At 57.1% G+C, this 22028-nt stretch overlaps 1 protein-coding gene across 1 annotated transcript; it reads left to right on the forward strand.

The window, feature by feature from the left end:
* Positions 1-4954: 4954 nt before the first annotated feature.
* On the forward strand, positions 4955-19672 carry RSPO1 (R-spondin 1). The gene is made up of 5 exons (XM_004614239.2): positions 4955-5051; positions 16551-16742; positions 18100-18249; positions 18732-18920; positions 19515-19672. Exons 1-5 carry the CDS (start codon positions 4955-4957, stop codon positions 19670-19672), a joined length of 786 nt encoding a protein of 261 aa, XP_004614296.2.
* The last annotated feature ends 2356 nt before the right edge of the window (positions 19673-22028 follow it).

A 22028-nucleotide genomic window follows, 5' to 3' on the forward strand; every position in this document is an offset into this window, starting at 1 on the left:
CGCGGAGGTGAGTGCCCCCACCCCGTCGCCCCCTTCTCCCCAGACCTGCGCGCACTGGCCCTCCCGTCGGGGCTCTGCTAATGCGGGGGAGACGACGACGCGAGCAAAGTTTTCGGAGTGACGTTCCCGGGGCGAGGGTGGAAGAGCGCACCTCTGGGACCCCTCCCTGCAAGTTCTACCGCGCCCCCACCCACCCTCACTAGCCCTCGGTGCAGCTCCTTCCCCGGGGCTGACTCCGGTTCCCCTGCACCTCCAGCCCCACCCCACCCAGGACCGACCTCCCGAGGCGCTCTGGAGTCCCCGGCCCCACAGCAAGCACAGCGCGGCTATGGTCCGGACGCTCGGGGCCCCGGTCTCTCGGTCAGGGGATCCCCCGCACCCCCCCACCGCTGGCCCCCCCGAGTCCCGCATCTCAGGCGGGGGTCCGACGTGGCAGGCGGCATGGGCATGGGGTGGTCGCGGGGTCGGGCGCTGCGGGCGTTGCCGGGAGTGGGGAGGTGAGTCCTGCGCCCCGCCCTCCCGGGCGTCCCGCTTCCTGCGCGCATCCCGGCGCGGGGGCTTGGGGGTCGCTTGGGGGACTTGCTGGTGAAACCCACAGACTTGGAGTTCCGACCTGGGGTCAGAGGGTGCAGACGCGGGACCTGCAGGGCCCCTGCCCTCCCCCTGCACCTGTTAGACCTCCTGAGGACTGCGGGAAGAAGGGACGAAGGATTTGCGCGCCGGGCGCTGAAGGAGCGACCCGGAGGCGACTTTGCCCGCCGCCCGGGGTGCTGCGGACTCAGCTCGGGCGGGATTTGCGCCCTGGGTCCCGCCTCCCATCCGGCAATCCCTTAGCCCCTGCGCGCCTCAGCCCTCTCGGCGGCCCAAGCTCCCCACCCCGACCCGGGTCTCCGGGAGGGCTAATGAGAAATCGTCGGAATGGTTTACATTTGGGGGTAATCCGGCCCGCGACGGAGGACCCATTTATCCTGAGAGTGTTGCAGGCAAAAAGATGAAAGTTATTCGAGTCCGGGAAGGCCGGACCGAGTCCCCGCCCTCACTCCGGGGGGCCCCGCTGCGACCCCCCATCCCCAGATCTGGCGGATCCCCTCCCCTGGACCAACTATCTCCCTATCTCCTGCCGCCTCCCGCCTTGGTTTCCCACTGCCCCTCCGGCTGCTCCAGCAGCCCCCTCCTCACCTCCGTGGGGTCGTAGTTCCCCTCGGCTGCCCGCCCCTTGCCCCGCCCTCCAGACCCCCGCCCCCCAGCTTGTGGGGCAAACCCACCGCTCGCTGATGAGGCCTGTAACCTTCTTGCTTTGCCTGGCAGCACCAAGAACCCTGGGGATGATTGTTTTCCTCTCAGAGTGGCGAGTAAATCGAGTCAGTGGAGGGCTTCGCACGTGGCCGCGGTGCGCCTCCCCCCCCCACCCCCCCGCAGAGAAAAAATGCCCTTCCTTACCCCCACAGATGCCTGAGAGCTGGCCACTGCCAACCGCCCCACTGCTGGCTCAGCTTGGGAAGCGCTTAAAAAGCTCAAAAACTGAACGCAATGTGCCATTTAGCCCCAAGGGCAAAGGAAATCAGGCAGAGGAACTAATAGAAATGAGGCAGAGGCAGCCACTTAAAAGAAGTCTTGGAGCTTCTGTCTTCCCCATCAGTCCTGTACTTGGCGGGGAGGGGACGTCTCTGAAGGGATCCTAGGCTTAGGGCTCCTAGTCTGAGTCTTTCTTGTGTTTGTTCACATCTCAGGTGAAATTTCGAGTTTCCACGTTCTCCTTTAGCAGGAAGATCCGGCTGCTGGGGCCGTTGTTTCTGTCTGTTTCGAGGCACGGCTTCCTTGAGGTCTCAGTTCAGCCTTCCACCACTGCTTTCCTCTGACTGGTTCCTGTTCCCTGAGCGCAAGGAACCCTTAGCTCCTTTTCAGGCATTTCCCGCACATGTTTGAGATGCTGCTCAAACAGGGTCCCTCCTCGCAGGTGAAATTCACACCCCGATTCTCCTGCCCCTTTCCTGGCCCAGAGGGTATTTGGGATCTTAGCTGGGGTGGGTGTGGGCCAGGAGCACCGGGATGCACCAGACTCTAGGCACAAGAGCTCTCAGAGATGTGCAGGTGGACACGTCTTCCCTGAAGCATCAGCACCCGGTGAGACTGATGGCAGATGAGGCCCGAGTCTCAACCTTAGGGCTCAACTCCAGGCTTACTGCTGTGGTCTTGCCCATCACTGTTTCTCCAATGTAAGGACTCCTAGCACCCTGGGGCTATGTCTGGGGGAGGTGATGGGGTGGGGAGAAATGGAGACTTCACTTTGAGAAATGCCACAAGGTCCAAGGAAAGGTGAGCCCTTTCACTTTAAGTGATCACTTTGATGGAAGGCAATCAACCATAAAGACAAAAGCAAATATGAAAATTGCAAAACAGGGCTCATATTAAGGTCAGTATGCGGAGGACACAAAAAACCGTTTCCTGGCTTTTTCGTTGATCGTTGGAATGTAGACACATAACCAAGTCTTAGTCATAGGAAATGCAACAAGTATGATGGAGTTGTTGCAGGGTGCCAGACACCGTTTTAAACAGTTCTGTGGAGTCACTCCTTTAAGCCACTGAAATAAAAACACTGCCCTCTTGCAGAGCGAGAAACAGAGGCTCCCTGTGGCAGGGCCGCTCGCTCGTGGTAACAGCCATGGTAACAGCTAATAAGGAGCAGAGCCGACCTTCGAAGGCAGGCAGCGGGAAGGCTCCTGCCTTTAACCGTGGGAACTCAGAAGTCTGTGCCTTTGAGCTTCGAGCTCTACAGCCAAACTCTGAGATTGTCTGCTTGGGGCCACAAACCCCGGACTGATAAACTCAGGGTAACGGAAGCATGGAGTGGGGGCTGGGAGGTTTGGCGGGTCAGGCAAGGGAGGGCTGCCGGGGTACAGAGGGGCTGGCATGGGGGGCGTGGCTGGGGGCATCTCTGCTGGCGTGAGCCACAGTGCCAGGTGGGATTCGTCAGCCTCATGTAAACACTTCCCGAGGCAGCTTAGCCACTTGAGTGTGTCTGGCCTTCAAAGCCGGTGGGAGAGGCCAGGAGGGAGGTGCCGAACTCCCCCAGGGGATAATGATTTATCTCCCAAAGCAGGTGGGCTTTACTGGGGCCTCCCTGAGAGGCCAAGGGGGAAAAAATCGGGGCCTGCACAGGAGGGGCAACTCCTGCCTAGTATTTCAGAGGCCTCCTCCACAGGCCCAAACTCAACCCATGCTCCGAGCAAGGCTGCGAAACAGCCGCGTGCAGCCCCATTTTAGAGATGAGGAAACTGAGATCCAGGGACCCCTGTAAGTGATTTTGTCCAAAGGCATCTAACCCGTGGAGGGAGGCATTGGCAAAGTTCTTGGTGCCCAAGCACCCCCTGGCCTCCCCTCCCTCCCCCTGAGAAGGGGGAGGATATCACAATGTCAGAATGTGAGATCCCAGGAGGGGGAAGGGAGGGGGTCACCATCTGACTGCCAGGTTGGGCTCCAACTTCCCAGGCACGGCTCACTGGGGAGGGCCCAGCTCCCCTGCCCCCATCACCCCAGCCGGTGGGTCCAGAGCCCTGGCTCTTGCTGGGCTGGGGGATTAGCCCCATTCTCTATGTCTCCGACCAGGACCCTGTTGCTGCCTCTTTTATTCTCTCACAAAGGCCAAGCCCACGGGGCCTGCTGTGTCAGAGTTTCTGTGGCTAGAGGAAGCCTTACTTCCTTTCCTCCCAGCAGCCCGGAGGGCGGGGGTGTGTGTGTGTGTGTGTGTGTGTGTGTGTGTGTGTGTGTGTGTGTGTGTGTGTGTGTGTGTGTGTGTGTGTGTGTGTGTGTGTGTGTGTGTGTGTGTGTGTGTGTGTGTGTGTGTGTGTGTGTGTGTGTGTGTGTGTGTGTGTGTGTGTGTGTGTGTGTGTGTGTGTGTGTGTGTGTGTGTGTGTGTGTGTCTGTGTGTGTGTGTGTGTGTCTGTGTGTCTGTGTGTCTGTGTGTGTGTGTCTGTGTGTGTTGTGTGTGTGTGTGTGTGTGTGTGTGTGTGTTGGGGGGGGAGGCGGGGGCGGAGGGAGGCTTCTCTAGCTCCAGGGCAGGTGCAAGGCTCTGGGGAGACAGAGAAAGCTCGGGGTTCACTCAGAAGAGAAGACCCCGTGCGACTCTCGCATAAGGCATAGGTTTGAGTTAATGGACCCCTGGCTAGAGCAGACCCACCTTAGGCAGGGCTAGGCTGGCCGGTTCCCAGGGACCTGCAGTTTGCTGGGAATGTTCACTGTGTTCCTTCCTACTACTTGTGTGGCCCGCTGCAGTCCCAGGGGAGGGAATTCTGCAAGAGAGGAAAGGTAGCCCAGCTACAGGAATGCCAGGTGGATGCTTGGTCACACCTGGTGGGAGAGAGAGAGAGAGAAAGCGCAGGCCCTAGGCATCATGTATATAGCTTTGTATAGCCACCACTCTGGTTCAAATCCCCAGCACCACACATGGTCTGGTGAGCACAGCCAGGGGAGCACTCCTGAGCACAGAGCCAGGAATAGCACCCTGAACACTGCTGGGTGTGCCCCAATTCTCCCATTTACCCTACCCCCCACCTCTACCCCCCCCAAATCAAACCACCTGAGTACAATCCATGGGCAGGGGCCATCGGGAGGGCCGGAGGCACAGATCCGAGGAATGGCTCAGTGACACCCAATCCCCTCTTCTTTCTCCTCCCTAACAGATTGGTGTTTGGAGGTATCTCGGATGAAGTGACAAAGAAATTTCCCATGTGACACCCCAAGGTGCCTTTGAAGACGGTTCTTTGGACTGATGGAAAAGGGGCCTCCCCCCACACGCCCCGTTCCTCGCTGATTATGGTGGATTTGGGAAACAGCCCGGCCCTGGGCCTCCTGCTGCCGCCCCAGCCCCGGAGGCTCTAGTGCGACCCCTTCACCTGCCTGTCCAGCGCCCCAGAGACCACCCCTCCTGCCAGGGGCCTGGAGCCGCCGAGTGACTATGCGGCTTGGGCTGTGTGTGGCCGCCCTGGTTCTGAGCTGGATGCATCTCGCCTCGGCGGGCAGCCGGGGGATGAAGGGGAAGAGGCAGAGGCGGAGTGAGTAATGGAATGGGCTGATGGAGGGAGAGGGGGCCCGTGGGAGTCTATGAGGACAGGGTGGGTGGGTCCCTTCTAGGTTATTTCATTCTGGGAGGATGGGGCAGAGTTTTTCCTTTGTCTCCTGCAGTTGTGCGGATTACCCGGCGTGGGGATGGGCTGTTGCACTGCCAGACTCTGTGGATGACTTACACTGTTCTCCCCCCGGTGGAGTCAGCCTTCTGAATTGACCCTGCTCTTGTGAGGGGCGAGTCTGTGATTCCTGCCCTTTGACCTAACACCAGCTTTGTATGGTATCCATGGAGATGCTGGGCGGGCACCCTGCCTTGGGGTGCATGGTCCCCCCCTTGCCCACTGCAGTTCAGGGGTCATTTCTTTCTTTGGAGTCTTGAGAGTGCAGCCTTCGGCCCCTTTGGGCCAGGAGCTGTACCCAGTCTGCCTGCCGGTGGGTCGCAGCCTTCATTGTCCAGATCACGGGGCAGGACTGTGGGATGGGACAGAGTGACAGGCCTGTCCAATCTTTTAACCCGGCCCAGGGGGACTCAGGAGCCCCGGGTGGCAAAGAAGAGGCAAAAGGGCAAGAAGCAGAGGGACCCCCCACTGGTCTTTCCCGCCAAGCCTTCCCTCTGCCCTGCTTTGGATGTGGTTTCTTATAGCCTATCACGGGAAGGAGAAGTTCTCAGAGCTCTTAAGTAAATCCTGCCAAGGTGCTGATGGTGAGACTGAGGCTGAGACAGAGTAAGAGATGAACAGGCCTAAAGACACGCAGGCAATATTGGAACAGAGGCCAGGAATGCGGCTTACTGGTAGAGCACTCGCCTTGCATGCAAGACCTTGATTTTAATTGCCAGAACCACAAAAATAAACAAACTTAAGCCTCCCCAAACCACACAAAACTTATTTAGGGGCCAGGAAAACTGGATTTGTTTTTTTAATGAGAAATCTCGACTCCTGGGGCCGGAGCGATAATAGAGTGGGTAGGGTGTTTGCCTTGCACGCGCCAACCCAGGTTCAATTCTGGGCATCACATATGGTCCCCCAATCACCGCCAGGAGCAACTCCCGAGTGAAAAGCCAGGAGTAACCCCTGAGCATCGCTGGGTGTGACCCAAAGAGAGAGAGAAAAAAAAAGAAGAAATCTTGATTTGATTTTGTTTGTTTGGGGGCCACACCCACCAGTGCTCAAGGGTTACCCCTGGCTCTGTATCAGGAATCATTCCTGGCAGTGTTGGGAACCGAACCCAGGTTGGCCATGTGCCACAGGAAGTGTCCTACCAGCTGCACTATCTCTCCAGCCTTGACTAGATTTTTTTTTGATGAGATTCTCAAGAACTGAAGTGCGTGCTTTGCATGAATGAGTCCTGAGTTTGAGGGCCCCACGTGGCTTTCTGAGCAACATCAGGAGCAGCCCCCAGAGCACCGCAGAGGACAAAAAAAACAAAGATAGTTGCAATAACATTTCATGGTATAGGAATATGGTAAGGCTGACATGAGATAAAGAAATAGATTGCAGGGCCAGAGCAATCATATAGCGAGCAGAGGGCACTTGCCTCACAGGTGGCTGACCTGGGTTCGATCCTCAACACCCCACATGGTCCACTGAGATCCACCAGGAGCACAGAGTCAGGAGTATATTTCCTGAGCACCACTGGGTGTAACCCCCAGCACCCCAAAAAGAGTAAGAAGAAAGAAAGAAAAATATTCCAAAACTCTGATATCTTAAGCTCTGAACGCTTGGCCTTTTCTAGACGCAGTGTGGACCTTTTTGTCCCAGGATACTTGGGAAGTGGCGGGGGAAGGAAAAGGATGGCATTGCCTGGGGGGGGCGGAGGAGTGACTGCCCTGGTCCCTTCCCCCTGGAAGGACCCTGAGCCTCAGCGGTGCAGGGACAGCTACTGAGACACGAGCGTCAGAGCTGTTCCTTGTGACCGCTCATGGGTGATCTCTCCAGCATCGGGCTCTCACCCAGAGCCACACCCAGTTTTGAGCACAGAAATGTCCAGGAGTCTTGGACCGGAGAGATCATTCAACAGCTAAAGTCATGTTTTGCAAGTGGAAGGCTCAGGTTCAGTTCTCAGCACGGGATGGTCCCCCAGCACCTCTGGGAACATCCCTCCCCTCAGCATAGAGCTGGGGGTAGGCCCCGGGCACTGCCAGATATGGCCAAAAGGCCCAATGTGTGACCTTAGAATCTGGGTAATTGTCTCTGCATGGTGCAGGAGGTAATACAGCAGTTAGGGTGCTTGTCTTGCATGCAGCCAGCCTGGGTTCTATCCCTGGCACCACGTATGGTACCCAAGTACCTTCTGAAGTAAGCCCTGAGCACCACCATTATGCCCACCCCACCCCTTCAAAAACCAAAACAAACCAAACAAACAGATACTGATGCAGGGAACTTCATGACAGGAGGAAATGGGTCAGAATAACATACGCAGGGTTACTATACTCTACACTCTGCAGAGAGCCTGGGCCAGATGCCCAAAGGTATGGAACTGGGAGGACGCATACACGATTGGTTCAGAAAACAATTATAGTGCTGGAGAAATGGTTTCTTTTATTAATTTTTTTTGGAGGGGGGAACATCCTGCAGTGATAGGGCTTATTCCTGGCCCTGTGCTTAGGGGTCACTCTAGGCAAGGCTCAGGAGACCCTCAGTCGGTCACGTGGACGTAGGGTGGTCCAGGACCTAGAGTGGAACCCGGGTCCATTGCATGGAAGACACACACCCTACCCACTGTACTATTGCTCTGGCCCTGGAGAAATCGTTTCTAAGCAGTTCCGGGTAGTCCTTACCCTGCTGACACAGAAGCCAGAGCACAGGCTTTGCCCAAGGTGCCCGGGTCCCACCCTAGCATGCTGTGGTCCCCTGAGCACCACTGGGAGGACTCAGGAGGATCCCAGTGCTCCACAGGGTGTGGCCCCAAACCAGATTCCCCCCAAAAGCCTAACAGCCCTCAGGGTGGGACTCCGCAGGCCAGAGGTCGGAGGGTGAAGCTCTTTGTGCTGACCAGGGGCAGCTTGCACTGGACCTGACAGGTGCTCAGGGAAGGAGGGAGCCTCAGAGGGTTTCAAGCAGGGGGTGTGCCCCCTACCTGCAGGGGCTGGGGGTACGCAGGGGAGAGGGGCGCACAGGCCAGATCAAAGGCCGTGTGGTTCTGGATGAGCAGTGTGAGTCTCCAGGGAGCAACCAGTTGAGTTCAAGAAGCCCAGGTCCGGGGCTGGAGTGATAGCACAGCGGGTAGGGCGTTTGCCTTGCATGCAGCCGACCCAGGTTCGATCCCCGGCATCCCATATGGTCCCCTGAGCACCGCCAGGAGTAATTCTTGAGTGCAGAGCCAAGAGTAACCCCTGAGCATCACCGGGTGTGACCCCTCCAAAGTAAGTCCCCCTGCCCTCCCCAAACTTCTCTAATCCTCCTCCATCCATATACCCACCTCCCGGCCCACCCACCACCCTTCAACCCTTTATCTGGGGGGAGCCTATCTATCTCCTCGTGGAGCCTCACCCCTCCCCGGGCTTCCATTCACAATAACACAGGCTCACCCTCCAAAGCTGTTGAGGTGGGGGAACTTATGACACAAGAGATGTCTCCATTGATAGACTCTAGTGCTGGAGACAGCGGGAGAGACAGTAGGACATTGAGGAGTCCTTATTTTATCTATACTTGCGCGGGGATCAGGGAGCCTTCCTGGAGGAGGTGGCTTTAATTGTGACTCCTGAAGGAGTCAGTCTTGGCAGAAAGGCCAATCGAAGCAGGGTGCAGTGAGACACACATTCCTCTGCACGCCCCTTGCCGGTGGGAGGGAGCCTCCCTGACAGAGGACACAGAGGCAGTGGAGAATGGGCCCGCACCTTCTGCGGCCTTGTCCGTGCAGAGCACTGAAGCCCGATTTCCCATGTGGAGGACTCACGGGGCAGGTGAGCCTCTGAGCCTTTGCACAGTCTGTCTTCCTGTCAGCGCAGACACATGCTCAGTCGCTCTCCCGGGAGCCTCTGCGGCTGGGTCCCCACAGCCCTGCTGCAAACTCCCCTGGCTTCACCCTCCACACCTACATTTTCCCGGGACGCCCCCACTCCACAGAGCCGCTTCTGCTCCCCAGACCCTCGCAGCCCACTCCCTAGTCCCGGGAGAGTCGCCCCTAGGCTCTGTCAGACCCCAGCAACTTCCGTCCCTCCCCCCAGCAGCTCTCGCCACTGTCCCTGTGTCCTCTGTCATCCCTCTGTCTGTGTGTCTGCCTGTCTCTGTCTGTGTGTCTGCCCGTCCCTCTGTCTGTCTCTGCCCGTCCCTCTGTGTGTCTGCCCATCCCTCTGTCTGTGTGTCTGCCCGTCCCTCTGTCTGTGTGTCTGCCCATCCCTCTGTCTGTGTCTGCCCATCCCTCTGTCTGTGTGTCTGCCCATCCCTCTGTCTGTCTCTGCCCGTCCCTTTGTATGTCTGCCCGTCTCTTTGTTTGTGTGTCTGCCCATCCCTCTGTCTGTGTGTCTGCCCATCCCTCTGTGTGTCTGCCCATCCCTCTGTCTGTGTGCCTGCCTGTCCCTCGGTCCGTGTGTCTGCCCGTCCCTCTGTCTGTGTGTCCTCTGTCTGCCCATCTCCCGCCGTCTCTCCGCTGTGTCTCCATCTCCTCTCACTTCCCCACCAGTCTGCCTTTCTGCAGTGCTCCCAGCCCCGCCAGATTCTCTCAGCAGCTGCTGCTGTGCCCAAGTGTCCTCTGCTGTGTGTGTCTGCGACCCCTGCCTGGCCAAGGGCTCCCTCCCACGCACAGACCTCCCCTAAGTGTCTGATTCCAGCCCACTCTGCACCCGCCCTGGCCCTCGGCCCACTCGGAGGCTGTTTTCTTTATTAGTTTCTATGTTTTGTTTGCTTTGGGGTCACACCCAGTGATGCTCGGGGCTTACTTCTGGCTCTGCATTCAGGAATCACTCCCGGTGGTGCTCAGGACACCTCATGGGATGCCAGGGACTGAACGCTGGTCAGTTGCATGCAAGGTCAACACCCTCCCCGCCTGGATAGCTTTCTAGCCCCCGAGGCTGTTTCCTTGTTAAGGCTCCGTGTTAAAGCTCCGTGTCTCCAACTCCACCCCAGGTTTTCTCCAAGTTCCAGATCCCTGTGTTCCACTGCCCAGCAGACACCTTCCCCAAGGGCCCCCCCCACAAAGCAGCACACCCACAACTTAACTACTGTCTCCCCCAGTCTGTTCCTCCTCCCCCTCCTCCTCCTCCTCCTCCTCCTCCTCCTCCTCCTCTCCCTCCTCTCCTCCTCTCCCTCCTCCTCTCCCTCCTCCCCCTCCTCCTCCTCCTCTCCTCCTCTCCCTCCTCCTCTCCCTCCTCCCCCTCCTCTCCTCCTCTCCCTCCTCCCCCTCCTCCTCCTCCTCTCCTCCTCCTCCTCCTCCTCTCCTCCTTCCCCTCCTCCTCCTCCTCTTCCTCCTCTTCCTCCTTCTCAGCCTTCCAAGGCACCAGCAGCTGCCCTCTGACGGGTGTTGGCCCTGCACCCCCCTACACCATCCCACCCGTCACCAGCATGTGGGTGCACACTGCCTCTCCTCCACTCCCACTCCTTGGACTCCTCCACGTTCCACAATATCCCGTGGTCCCGGGAGCATGCCCCCTCCAGTTCTGCCCTTCGCCCAGCTCCCTTATGTGGGTTCCTTCCCTCCCACCCCAAACTCATTTCAGGCCACGGACTGCTTGGAAGGAAAATGCATGTGGAGTCATAGAAATAAGAAAGGAGTAAAACATTGTGTTACTGAAAACCAATCATAACAACTGTAACTGTGCATCTCACAGTGATTCAATGTTTTTTAAAGGTGAGGGAGGTGTCAAAGAGGGACCAAGCAATAGTTCAGTGGTAGGGGGTGCTTGTCTTGCACAGGGCTCACCGGGTTTGATTCCGTCACCCCATATCATCCCCTCAGCCCTGCAAGGAGTGATCTCTGAGCACAGAGCCAGGAGTAAGCCCTGAGTAATGCCAGGTGTGGCCCCAAAACCAAATAAATAAACAAACAGAGAAAAATGCACATGGAGAATTATTGCTGGGTGAGCAGGAGGCAGAATTCTCAGAAGCTGTTTGCAAACCTGTCCCTAATGAGAGGGGTAAGAAAGGGTGGATGGAAAGGCAGCCGTGGGGACACGGGGACCCTGGGACACTGTGGTTCTGGAGACGGAAGCCTTCACTGCAACAGAGTGAGAGCCCAAGTGCCAGAACTCTAGCCTAGTGTACTCAAGGCCCTGAGTTTGATCCCCTGGACCAGATCACCCTACCAAGCATCACTGGGTCTGACTGAGCGTTGTTGGGAGTGGTCCCCCACTCCTCCCCAGCAGCGATGGGTGTAGCCCCTGAAAAAATAAACCAGTGTCTTAGATAAGCCCCCCCCCAACATCACCACCAGGAGCAGGGCTTTTTTTTGTGGGGGAGGGGGTCACACCCAGCAATGCACGGAGGTTACTCCTGGCTCATGCACTCAGGAATTACTCCTACTCCTGGCAGGGCTTGGGGGACCATATGGGATGCTGAGAAACAAACCTGGGTTCGCCCTACCTGCTGTGCTATCGCTCCAGCCCTATCAGGGGATTATTTTAAAGGACGGGCACACCAGGTGATGCTCAGGGCTTCCTCCTGGCTCTGCCTTCAGGGATCACTCCTAGTGGACTCGGAGACCCTGTGAGGTGTCAGGGACAGACCCTGGGTCAGCTGCATGCAAGGCAAGCACCTTCCCCATTCTGTTCTCTCTCCGACAACTTGCTGGGGATTTCATGATTTCATGTCTGTTGTAGTGGAGGTACCGGCCCTCCTGCAGGCCCTGCTAACTGGCCATTCTGCTGAGTGAGGCCAGGGTAGAGGACAGCCCTGCTGGCACCATGCTTGTCCCATGGTGCCAAGTGTAGTAGTTTTTGCTCTTAGGACAATTGAACCAATTGACATGATGGGGATTTTTTATGCGTTGAGCAACTAAACAGTAATAGCAGTGGCTCTATATAAATCAGCTCTACCTCGAATAAAAACCAGATCAGCCAAACTTGAGTTTTGGTGTCACCTTGTCCACCTCCCCAAGCCCATTGTCACACATTGTCTGAACCCTCGCTGGCTGGCAAGCCTGGTGCAGCTTCTCCACTTCCTTCTCTGGGAAAACCACATTAGAAAGGTGATGCCAGCCATGGGGCTGGGGCCGGAGAGAACTCAACAGTCTGAGCGCAGGCTTTGCATGCAGGAGGCCCGGGTTCAATCCCCAGCACCACACGTCCCCCCAGCACACCCAGGAGCAGCCTCCAAGCACAGAGCCAAGCAGCTCCTATGCACCCCAGGTGGGACTCCTCCCCCGCAAAAAAAAAAAAGAAAGAAAGGAAAGAGGGGCCAGAGTGATAGCACAGTAGGGTGTTTGCCGTGAATGTGGCTGACTCTGGTTTGATGCCCAGCCCCACATATGGTCCCCTGAGCACTGTCAGGAGTGTTCTCAGAGCACTCTGCCTGGATAAGCCCTGAGAATTGCTGGGTATGGCTCTACACCACACCCCTCTCCCAAAAAGGAAAAGACAGAAGAAAGGAAGGAGGGAGGAGAGAGGGAAGGAAGAGGAAAAGAAGGAAGAAAGGAAGGAAGGAAGGAAGGAAGGAAGGAAGGAAGGAAGGAAGGAAGGAAGGAAGGAAGGAAGGAAGGAAGGAAAGAGGGAGGGAGGGACAGATAAAGGGAGAGAAGGAAGGGAGGGAGGGAGAAAGGAAGGAAGGAAGGAAAGAAGGAAGGAAGGAGGGATGGAAGGATGAAGGGAGAGAAGGGAGGGAGGGAAGAGAAAGGAAGAAAGGAAGGAGGGAGGGAGGGAAGAAAGGAAAGAAGGGAGGGATGGAGGGACAGAGGGAGGGATGGAGGGAGGAAGGGAGGGAGGGAGAAAAGAAATGCCAGACCCCCTTTCATGAGTTGTGGTTCAGGCGGCTCCTCGGTGCAGCCCTGGCAGGTGGTAAGCCGCCGCCGCTGCCTGTGCTGACTCTGCTGTTCTTTTCGCCTGTTGCTCACCCCTTACTTCTCTCTCCTTCCTCCTGCTCCTCCCCTGCTGGGAGACCAGGGGCCACTCCTGCTGCCCAGCAACACCCCAGAGCCCCCATCCTGATCTCCCACTTCAGAGGTAGGGCCGGGCCCAGGGGCCGAAGTCGCACAAGCTGTACTGTCCGGTGCAGAGGCCCAGGCTGGGGACTGACCCGGCTCCAGTGGACACTGAGCTTGGAGCCCAGATCTGTTCCGACCTGCAGCTGTTTTTATCCCCCGGCGCCTGCTTCCTCCTGAGGGGCAACTCGTGCCTCTCTGCTCTCCCGTTCTGTGACTGGCCCCTCTGTCCTCCTGGGGTCTGGTCAGTCTCCCCGTCCTGCAGATCCCCCAGTGGTCTCCTGTGGTAGCTCACCAATGGTTCCCGAAGATCTCTCAAGTCTACAAAACAGCATTCTAAGGCTTCCTCGGGGTTCTCGGTGGAACGGCCCAGTCACTTCCTCAGGGGTCTTCCCATCTCAGGTCTCCATGCAGGGCTCCTGGGGACCCCCCGTGACCGAGAGTTGGCCAGCCCTTGGCCTGCCTAAGACTTGCCAACAGCTGCCAGTTCTTCCTGAGAAAGGGGCGACTCTGACCAAAATACCCAGGAGAACTGCACCGCAAGGGTTCAGTGGCCAAATATTTGGGTCAGTCTCTCCCCCTGCCCCTTCTTAAATGGTCACCCTGTCCAGAAGCAGAACTGAGGCGTGAGAAGCCCAATGGTGCAGACTCTCTGACCGGGGGGAGTGGGGGCAGTTCCCTTGAGGCTACCTGTATGTTGGGGAATTGTGTTCCAAGAATTCCAGGCTTATTTGCCTCATCTTCACCACCACATAATCATCACACCAGGTTTTGTTCCTCGATTGGTTGGTTGGTTGGTTGGTTCCATTGAAATTGGCGCCATTAAAAAATCTTCACACAGGGCCAGAGCGATAGCACAGCGGGTAGGGCGTTTGCCTTACATACAGCTGACCCGGGTTCAATCCCCAGCATCCCATATGGTCCCCTGAGCACTTCCGGGAGTAATTTTTGAGTACAGAGCCAGGAGTAGCCCTTGAACATCACTAGGTATGACCAAAAAAGCAAAAAAAAAAAAAATCTTCACACAACAGTTGTACCCCACTGTCTTACAAAACAGAAATCTGGCATAAAGTTGGCGATGACGATGCAGTGAAGGACAGGGTCCTTTGGGATCTGCTTCTAGGCAGGATCCCATTCACCTTCCCCTGCAGGGTAGAAAAGATCCTTCCAGGAGCGGGGAGGTGGCTCCGAGGGTGAGAGTGTCTCAGTGCATGCAGGAGCCCAGGTTCCACCCCCAGCCCCACCTGACCCCTCAAGTCTTTACCAGGATCAGCCCTTCCACAAAGAAAAAGACCTTTAAGAACAGGCGCCTTATCTTTCACCACTCCCACCTGCAGCCATCTTGTACCCCAGAAATTACCCCTGGGGTGGTTTCATTCCTCTGTGCCCTGATTCCTAGCCCCCTTGTCTCCTCCCTACTAGACAAATCTCTAACATCATTTGGCAACTTTGTTGAGGGAGACCCCATACCTGGCAATGTTTAGGGCTAACCCTGGCTCTGCACTCAGGAATCACTCCTGGCGGGCTCAGGGGGGACCATATGGGATGCCGGGGATTGGACCTGTCAGTCCCATGCAAGGCAGACACCCTACCTGCGGTGTTATCTCTCCAAGCCCTCATCTGGCAGCTTCAGCATGACTCCTTCCTTCTCTTATTTTTGGCCCTGCTGGGTCATGGCCTGTGGCTGTCAGCATTTGTCTTTCTGGGGATGTCTCTGCACCACCAAGAGATCAGCTCCCCTCCACAGGCCCAGGTTCAGACTGCGCATGGCCCTCGGTGGTGCTGGTGGTGTTGGCTAAGTTGATGAGGGAAGGAGGTCTCTGGAGCCGAGAGCACAATGTCTCCAAGGATGGTCCCAAGTCAGCCTCCCCCGACCCCGCAGCACAAACAAGGGAACCAGATTGTTTGCTGGGGCTGTCCCTTGCATGGCAGAGCAGAGTCCCTGGCCTCCACCCCTCGCTGCCCTTTGCGACCTCCCCAGGGTGACCACCAAAGCTGTCTGCAGCTATTGCCCAGTTCCTTGGGGAACAGCCTCCTTTCCGATGGAGACTCCCTGGCAAGGCTTATTGTCTTCTTGTCTCTCCCTAGGTGACCTTGTCTCGACAGGCTAACCATTATCTTTCTCATGCTTAATACCTTATTGGGGCCAGAAAGATGGGAGGGGAACGGGATGGCGTTTGCCTTGCATGCCCTGCCAGGAGTGACCCCTGAGCACAGAGCCAGGGGAAAACCCTGATCATACCGGGTGTGGCCCAGAGCAAAAAGCAAATGGAAAAGAGGACATATAATAATGTGTTTTTAATTCTTGGATTAAAAGAAAATTAAAAGAAAAAGTCCTCAGCCTGGCAGGTAGCTCAAAGGGTAAGCATGCTTTGCATGTCGGGACCCCGGGCTTGATCCTTGAACATACCCGGTACTCATCAGGGCACCACTAGGCGCTGTGAGGCTACTCCTGGCTCTGTGCTCAGGAACCCCAAAGAGTAACTCTGAGCAGCACCAGTGTGGCCCTCAAAGAAATCCTGCACCAGGAAGATAGATCAACAGTGGAGTCCATGCCTTGCATGTGGGGGACTTGAGTTTGATACCCAGTGTCGTACGGTCCCCCAAGCACTCCCAGGTATGGCTCCAATGGCCCTGGGTACCCACCAGGTCTGCACAGCCTGACTGTCTGCGAGCACCCCGGGAACCCCTGAACACTGCTTGGGAGTGCTCCCCTGTGCTTCCCTCCCCCCCCCCACACACATGTGCACATCCTCCTTCCATAACTCAGGCTGAACTTCTTACCCTGGGGAAGGGAGGGCCAGCTCCAGAAGCTTCTCTCTGGTGAGTATAGGGGGGTGCAAGAGTGTGTTCACACGTGTACCCCAGTGTGGTACAGCTCAGGCAAACTCAGAGGGTGGCTTCTGTGGGCATCCTTCTGCAAGGGTGGCTGGGAGCTCTTGCTCGGGCATCTGGGAACTCTTGCTCGGGCATCTGGAGACTTCCTGGAGAGAGAGACAGAGACAGAGACAGACAGACATATATATATATATATATATATATATATATATATATATATATAGAGAGAGAGAGAGAGAGAGAGAGAGAAAGAGAGAGAGAGAGACAGAGAGAGAGACAGAGAGAGACAGAGACAGAGACAGACAGATAGATAGGCAGACACAGACAGACAGATATATATATATATATATATAGAGAGAGAGAGAGAGAGAGAGAGAGAGACAGAGACAGAGACAGAGACAGAGACAGAGACAGAGACAGAGAGACAGAGATATTGCAGACGGCTGCCTACCTGACACGTGCTTTCCAAGAAGTATACCCATTCTGCTGCAAGGCAAAACCCGTCCTTTCCTGTGGGGGGAAGGGCTGGACATGGAGGAGGCCTCACCCCCACCCCCTCTCTCCCGCCCCTCTTGCAGTCAGTGCCGAGGGGAGCCAGGCCTGCGCCAAGGGCTGTGAGCTCTGCTCCGAAGTCAACGGCTGTCTCAAGTGCTCGCCCAAGCTCTTCATCCTGCTGGAGCGGAACGACATCCGCCAAGTGGGCGTCTGCCTGCCCTCCTGCCCGCCGGGTTACTTCGATGCCCGCAACCCCGACATGAACAAGTGCATCAGTGAGTGGGGCAGGGCTGGGCTTGTGGGGGAGGGCGGCAGCTCCCTATCTCCTGGGCCATAGATCCCACCCACTGCTGTGTCTCGAACTTTGCTCTCCAGAGCCTCATCTCCTTCCCTTGTGCCCCAGCCATGCCAGGCCCTAGAGCTCAGAGCCACCACCCCCTGTCCCACGCCCTCGTCTGCCCGAGTCATCTCCCTCCCCTCCTGCCACCTGCTTCCTTCACCACCTCTGTCTGGATCTGCATCTGGGCCCACCCTCTCCCCCTTATGTTGAAGACACAGCACCACTTGTCACGTGGCTGAGTGAGAGCCTGGGGGCTCCACAGGCTGCAGGGAAAGTGACAGGCCCCTCAGCCCCAGTCCCCCTAGTCAGCTCTTCACCAGCTCTGGTCCCAGGGCACGCGTCCTGCCTTAGCTGCAATCACACTGGGGCATATGTGTGAACACACTCCTCTGCTCACAAATACACACTCACGACACACGCTCACACACTCGCATGAGTCGTGCACACATACACTTGCAAAGACATATTCACAAAGACACATTCACGCACAACATACACACTTGCAAGCACGCTCATGAAACACACTCACTTGAAACACACAGTCACACACCTCACAGACACACCCACGTGCTCTCTCAACATACTCTGGCACACCCACACCCTCACACTTGCAAACATACACATTCACAGCCAACCCAGAGCCAGAACAGGGTGGGGGGAGGGGGAGCAGGCTGTGGCAGAGGTCGGCTGGGAGGCCAGAGGCGCAGAGTGGACGGGGAGCTGGGGAGTGTGGTGGGACGACCCTGGCTCTGCCCTCTTGGTCCTCTGGCTGCCTAGGGTCGAGACTTCCTGGCCGTCCAGCTGCCAGGTGCCAGAGGCGGGGAGGAAGTTGCCCACGCTGAGAAGGGGGATTGTGCAAGCACGCGAGGGAGCTGCCAGGAGTGGGGCAGGGAGGACCCGGAGTCTGATCAAAGTGCTTCTTGGAACCCGACCTTGCACAGGGAGAGGAATTTGCCCTGGGAGTGCTCCCTGCTCCTCCACTGTGCAGAGCCAGGGCTCAGGGGGCTGCAGACGCCCAGCAAAGGGGAAACGGGAGGCCATAGAGCCGCTCTGGGGGTCCTGCTCTCCTTCAGTCCCTCCCGCCGCTGCGGAGATGCGGACACCCACATCTTGTCCCCGGCCAAGCCTAGAGGCCCGTCCCCCCCACCTCCCCAAATGCTACTCAGAGCAGATTCTGGGGTCTGACCGTGGCGATCCCAGTCACGCGGTGGCTGTTGGGTGCTGGGTGGGCCCAGACTAAGCCTGAGCCCCACCCCCCACCCCCCTACCCCCTGTTCTGGTTTTCTCCGCAGAGTGCAGGATCGAGCACTGCGAGGCATGCTTCAGCCACAACTTCTGCACCAAGTGCAGAGAGAGCCTGTTCCTGCACAAGGGCCGCTGCTACCGGGCCTGCCCCGAGGGCTCCACCCCGGCCAACGGCACCATGGAGTGCGGCCACCCCGGTGAGACAGGTGTGGGGAGGGAGTGGGGCCCCACCACCCCTGGGCTTCGTTCAGCACCCGTCCTAGATGGCTGTGACACCCAGGCCCCAGAGAGGCAGTACAGTGGCGTCGGCCTTGCACGTGGCCCTTGGGGGTTCGAATTCTAGCACCGGATATGGCTCTATTTCCAGCACCAGGGGCTGGAGTGATAGCACAGCAAGTAGGGCGTTTGCCTTGCACGAGTCCGAGCATTCCATATGGTCTCCCGAGCACCACCAGGAGTAATTCCTGAGTGCAGAGCCAGGAGTAAACCCTGTGCATCACCGGGTGTGACCCAAAAAAGAAAAAAATATATAATAATAATAATATTTCTGGCACCACCAGGAGCACAGAGCCAGGAGCAGTTGCTGAGCACTGCTGGAGGGGCATGTGAGAGCCAGTTAGAGAGGCTCCCCGGGGTGCGTGGAGTCAGGGAAAGCAATGTGACCCCCCTCTCCCACCAGGACAATGTGAACTGAGCGAGTGGTCGCCGTGGGGGCTGTGCTCCAAGAGGAAGAAGCTCTGTGGCTTCCGGAGGGGCTCAGAGGAGCGGACGCGGCGGGTGCTGCACGCCCCCGGGGGGGACCACACCTTCTGCTCGGGCACCAAGGAGACTCGGAGGTGCACAGTGCGGAGGACGCCGTGTCCTGAAGGTGAGTCACTGCCCCTCCACCCCGCCAGGCCTCACCGCCCCCGCTGACCGGGAAGGCCCAGCGCAGACCCCATGCCACGCAGGCCACAGCCGTGTGCCGACGGGCGGCTCGGAGCTCTGTGTGGCAGAAGCCCCCATTCCCATCCCTCCAGCTTCCGCATTTCTTTTCTCCCCTCGGAGGACCCAGGGCGTCCTGGCAGAGGAGATGCTAAAATCCTGAGCGGTCTAGAGAGAGGACCAAGGTCACAACCTGGCCCCAGAAGCTTTAGGGGTGTATTGGGGGTCTCTCCTGCCTGTCTCGAGGCCCACCGTGTCTGAGAAGTGTCCATTGGGACTCAAGGTCTGAACAAGGCATGAGGAAGAAGAGGGTTCTAGGGCATCGAGGTTGTGTGAGGGAAAGGCCCCCAGGGTGCCCCCTCTCAGACCTAAGTTTCAGGGTCGTCTGACGTGGTTCCTGGTCTCTTGGGAGAGCCCGGCTGCCTATAGCAGCGTCTCTGGGCTCCTCCAACCACCCGTTCCTCACCCCTCCCCCCAGTAAAGCCCTTGGCCATGCCCAGGGCATCCTCTCTGACTCTTCCTGCTGTTGGGATTACAGGGCAGAAGAGGAGAAAGGGGGGCCAGGGCCAGCGGGACAACGCCAAGAGGAAGTCAAGCCGGAAGGAGAGCAAGGAGGTGGGCATCGGCTCCCGGAGACGCCAGGGCCCGCAGCAGCAGCCGGACCGAGGGACAATGGGGACAGTGGGGCCCACCTAGGGCAGGGCTTCGCCTCCAGGCTCGTACAGAGAGTCCAGCGTTCTGGAGCCTTGCCAAGCCCGAGGGCAGCGACCACGGACAGACACGCACCTGCCGCCCAGACCTTGTGCCAACATGCTACCACCAGACACGCACCCAGGACCCGTGCACGCTGTCCAGGCCACCAGCGGCCACTTTCACCTCCAATGTCATGGTGTGAGCAGGACAGGGAGACAGAAGGGTCATCTCTGGCAGAAGACCAGCAGCACGGTGGCCCCCTGGGGAGATGGGGGAGAGAGAAAGAGAGAGGGAGTGAGAGAGAGAGAGAGAGAGAGAGAGAGAGAGAGAGAGAGAGAGAGAGAGCATCCCAGCCCCAGCTTGGCGGAGCAGAGCTTCCTGGAGTGGCTGCGTGGCAAGTCCCTGGTGGCACAGGAGCCAAGCCTGAGGACTCTGCTTTTCCTGCCATGTGACTTTACCTCTGGGGATATAGTCCCTCTAGGCGGGGCTCCCCGACTCTGAAATATGACTTCAAGGGTTCTGGCGGATTAAAAACTAAGACCAACGACAGGCTAGCCACAGTCCCTGTTCCTTCTCAGCGCGTACGGTCTGGTTCTCGGGAGCAGGAAGGGACAGGGCTGAATTTCACGAGATCACTAATAGCCTGGAGAGAGGGTCCAGAGCAGGAGAGAAATGTGGGGGCCACTAGGGGTGGTTCTCACCGTCTCTCCAGCCTCTTCACCTGGGTGTGGTCTATAGCAAGGCTACTCCAGGGCAGGGGGGTTGGGGAGTCTGGGGTCCCATCCCAGAGCTGGATTCTGGGACCCAGGCACAATGATGTTGGGGGGGCATGATTGGGCCCTCTCAGGATGGAGTGGGCCCGAACAGTGGGCAACAGAATGGCTTCACAGAGGGAAGCTGTGTGGAAGGGAAGTCATGGCAGGGACCAGGCCCTTGGAAGTGGTTCTGGACGGGCAGAGCCATGATCTGTGGCCTTCAGAAATGTCTTTGGTGGGGCTAGAGTGGTAGTACAGAGGGGAGGGCGTTTGCCTTACACGCAGCTGACCTGAATTCGATCATCAGTATTCCCTATGGTCCTCTGAGCCCACCAGGAGTAATTCCTAAGTGCAGAGCCAGGAGTGACCCCTAAGCATTGCTGGGTGTAGTCCCCATCTGTCACTGTCATCCCGTTGTTTGTAGATTTACTCGAGTGGGCACCAGCAAGGTCTCTATTCCTCCCAGCCCTGAGATTTTCGCAGCCTCTCCTTACTCATCTTTCCCAATGATTGGAGGCTCTTTCAGGATCAGGGGAATGAGACCTACTGTTACTCTTTTTGGCATATTGAATATGCCACGGGTGGCTTGCCAGGCTCTGCCCTTGTGTGGGGATATACTCTCCATGATTTGTTGCCTACTGTCTGAACTCCATCAAATATGGTATGGTAATTATGGAAAATGGGTAGGATGTGTCCGGAAAGTGGCCTGGAGCATGGCAGCGGTTGGGTAGTGGAGGTCAACTGCCGGGGCTGGGTCCTTTGGGGCGGGGAGGGTTCTCACCCACCCCCTTCTGGGGCACCCCAAGTGAAAACAGCCTGGCGTGGAGTCTACCATCCTACCTCCCCAAAAAAAGTGTCTCTGGTAGCCTTGGGCCAGACCAGAAAGAGTCTGGTTTTTAGTGGGGAGGAGGGAACAATGGGAGCCTGGTTCCTGCGGGGCTTACAGGTAGGTGGGATGACAGGTGAGATGCCAGAAATGATTCATGAAAGCGTAATTACAAGAGGGTGGAGTCAAGGTCAGCGGTTGGCACATACTCGTCACTGGACAGTGAACAGACCTGAATATAAAGGAAGGGCCTGTAGCTCAGGGAAAGCTTTCCAAGGAGGGGCTAGTGGGGCTGAGTTGAGGGCCAGAGCAGGAATGGCGGGAGGCCCCAGCGCCAGCAGAATAGACTATAAGCTGTGGATCCAATTTACTTGTCCTCGTCGTCATATTTTAAAAAGAAAAAAAAAGAAGCAAGTTTATATTATGTCTTTTTCTCGACCAAATATGAACAAAAAATTTTCTTTTTCACATGTAATCAATATAACAAATGACAAATGAAAACTTTCACATTTCTCTTTTTGTTTTTCAAACAATGGCTTCAACATTTGATACATAGTTTGACCCTGGAACCTCCATTTGAACGCAAAACTTGCACCACAACATTGACCTGTAGTCAGGGGCTGGAAATATAGCACCAAGGTCAAGGGCACATGCCTGACATGGCCCAGACCCCGGGCTTGATCCCAGCACTGCAAGTATTCAGAGATAAAGCACAGACCTGTGTGAGTGAGCTCTGGGGACCCCTGGCGCTATCAGACCTGAGTAGCTCACGTCTCCC

The sequence above is a fragment of the Sorex araneus genome, chromosome 5 (assembly GCF_027595985.1).
Source record: "Sorex araneus isolate mSorAra2 chromosome 5, mSorAra2.pri, whole genome shotgun sequence".
Lineage (NCBI taxonomy): Eukaryota > Metazoa > Chordata > Mammalia > Eulipotyphla > Soricidae > Sorex > Sorex araneus.

Bases quoted from the DNA above. Each gene is read 5' to 3' on its own strand.
- RSPO1 (XM_004614239.2), top strand. From the start codon at position 4,955: ATGCGGCTTGGGCTGTGTGTGGCCGCCCTGGTTCTGAGCTGGATGCAT. The intron at 5,052-16,550 runs GTGAGTAATGGA...CCCCTCTTGCAG, and splicing joins GGGGAAGAGGCAGAGGCGGA to TCAGTGCCGAGGGGAGCCAG. The intron at 16,743-18,099 runs GTGAGTGGGGCA...TTTTCTCCGCAG, and splicing joins CGACATGAACAAGTGCATCA to AGTGCAGGATCGAGCACTGC.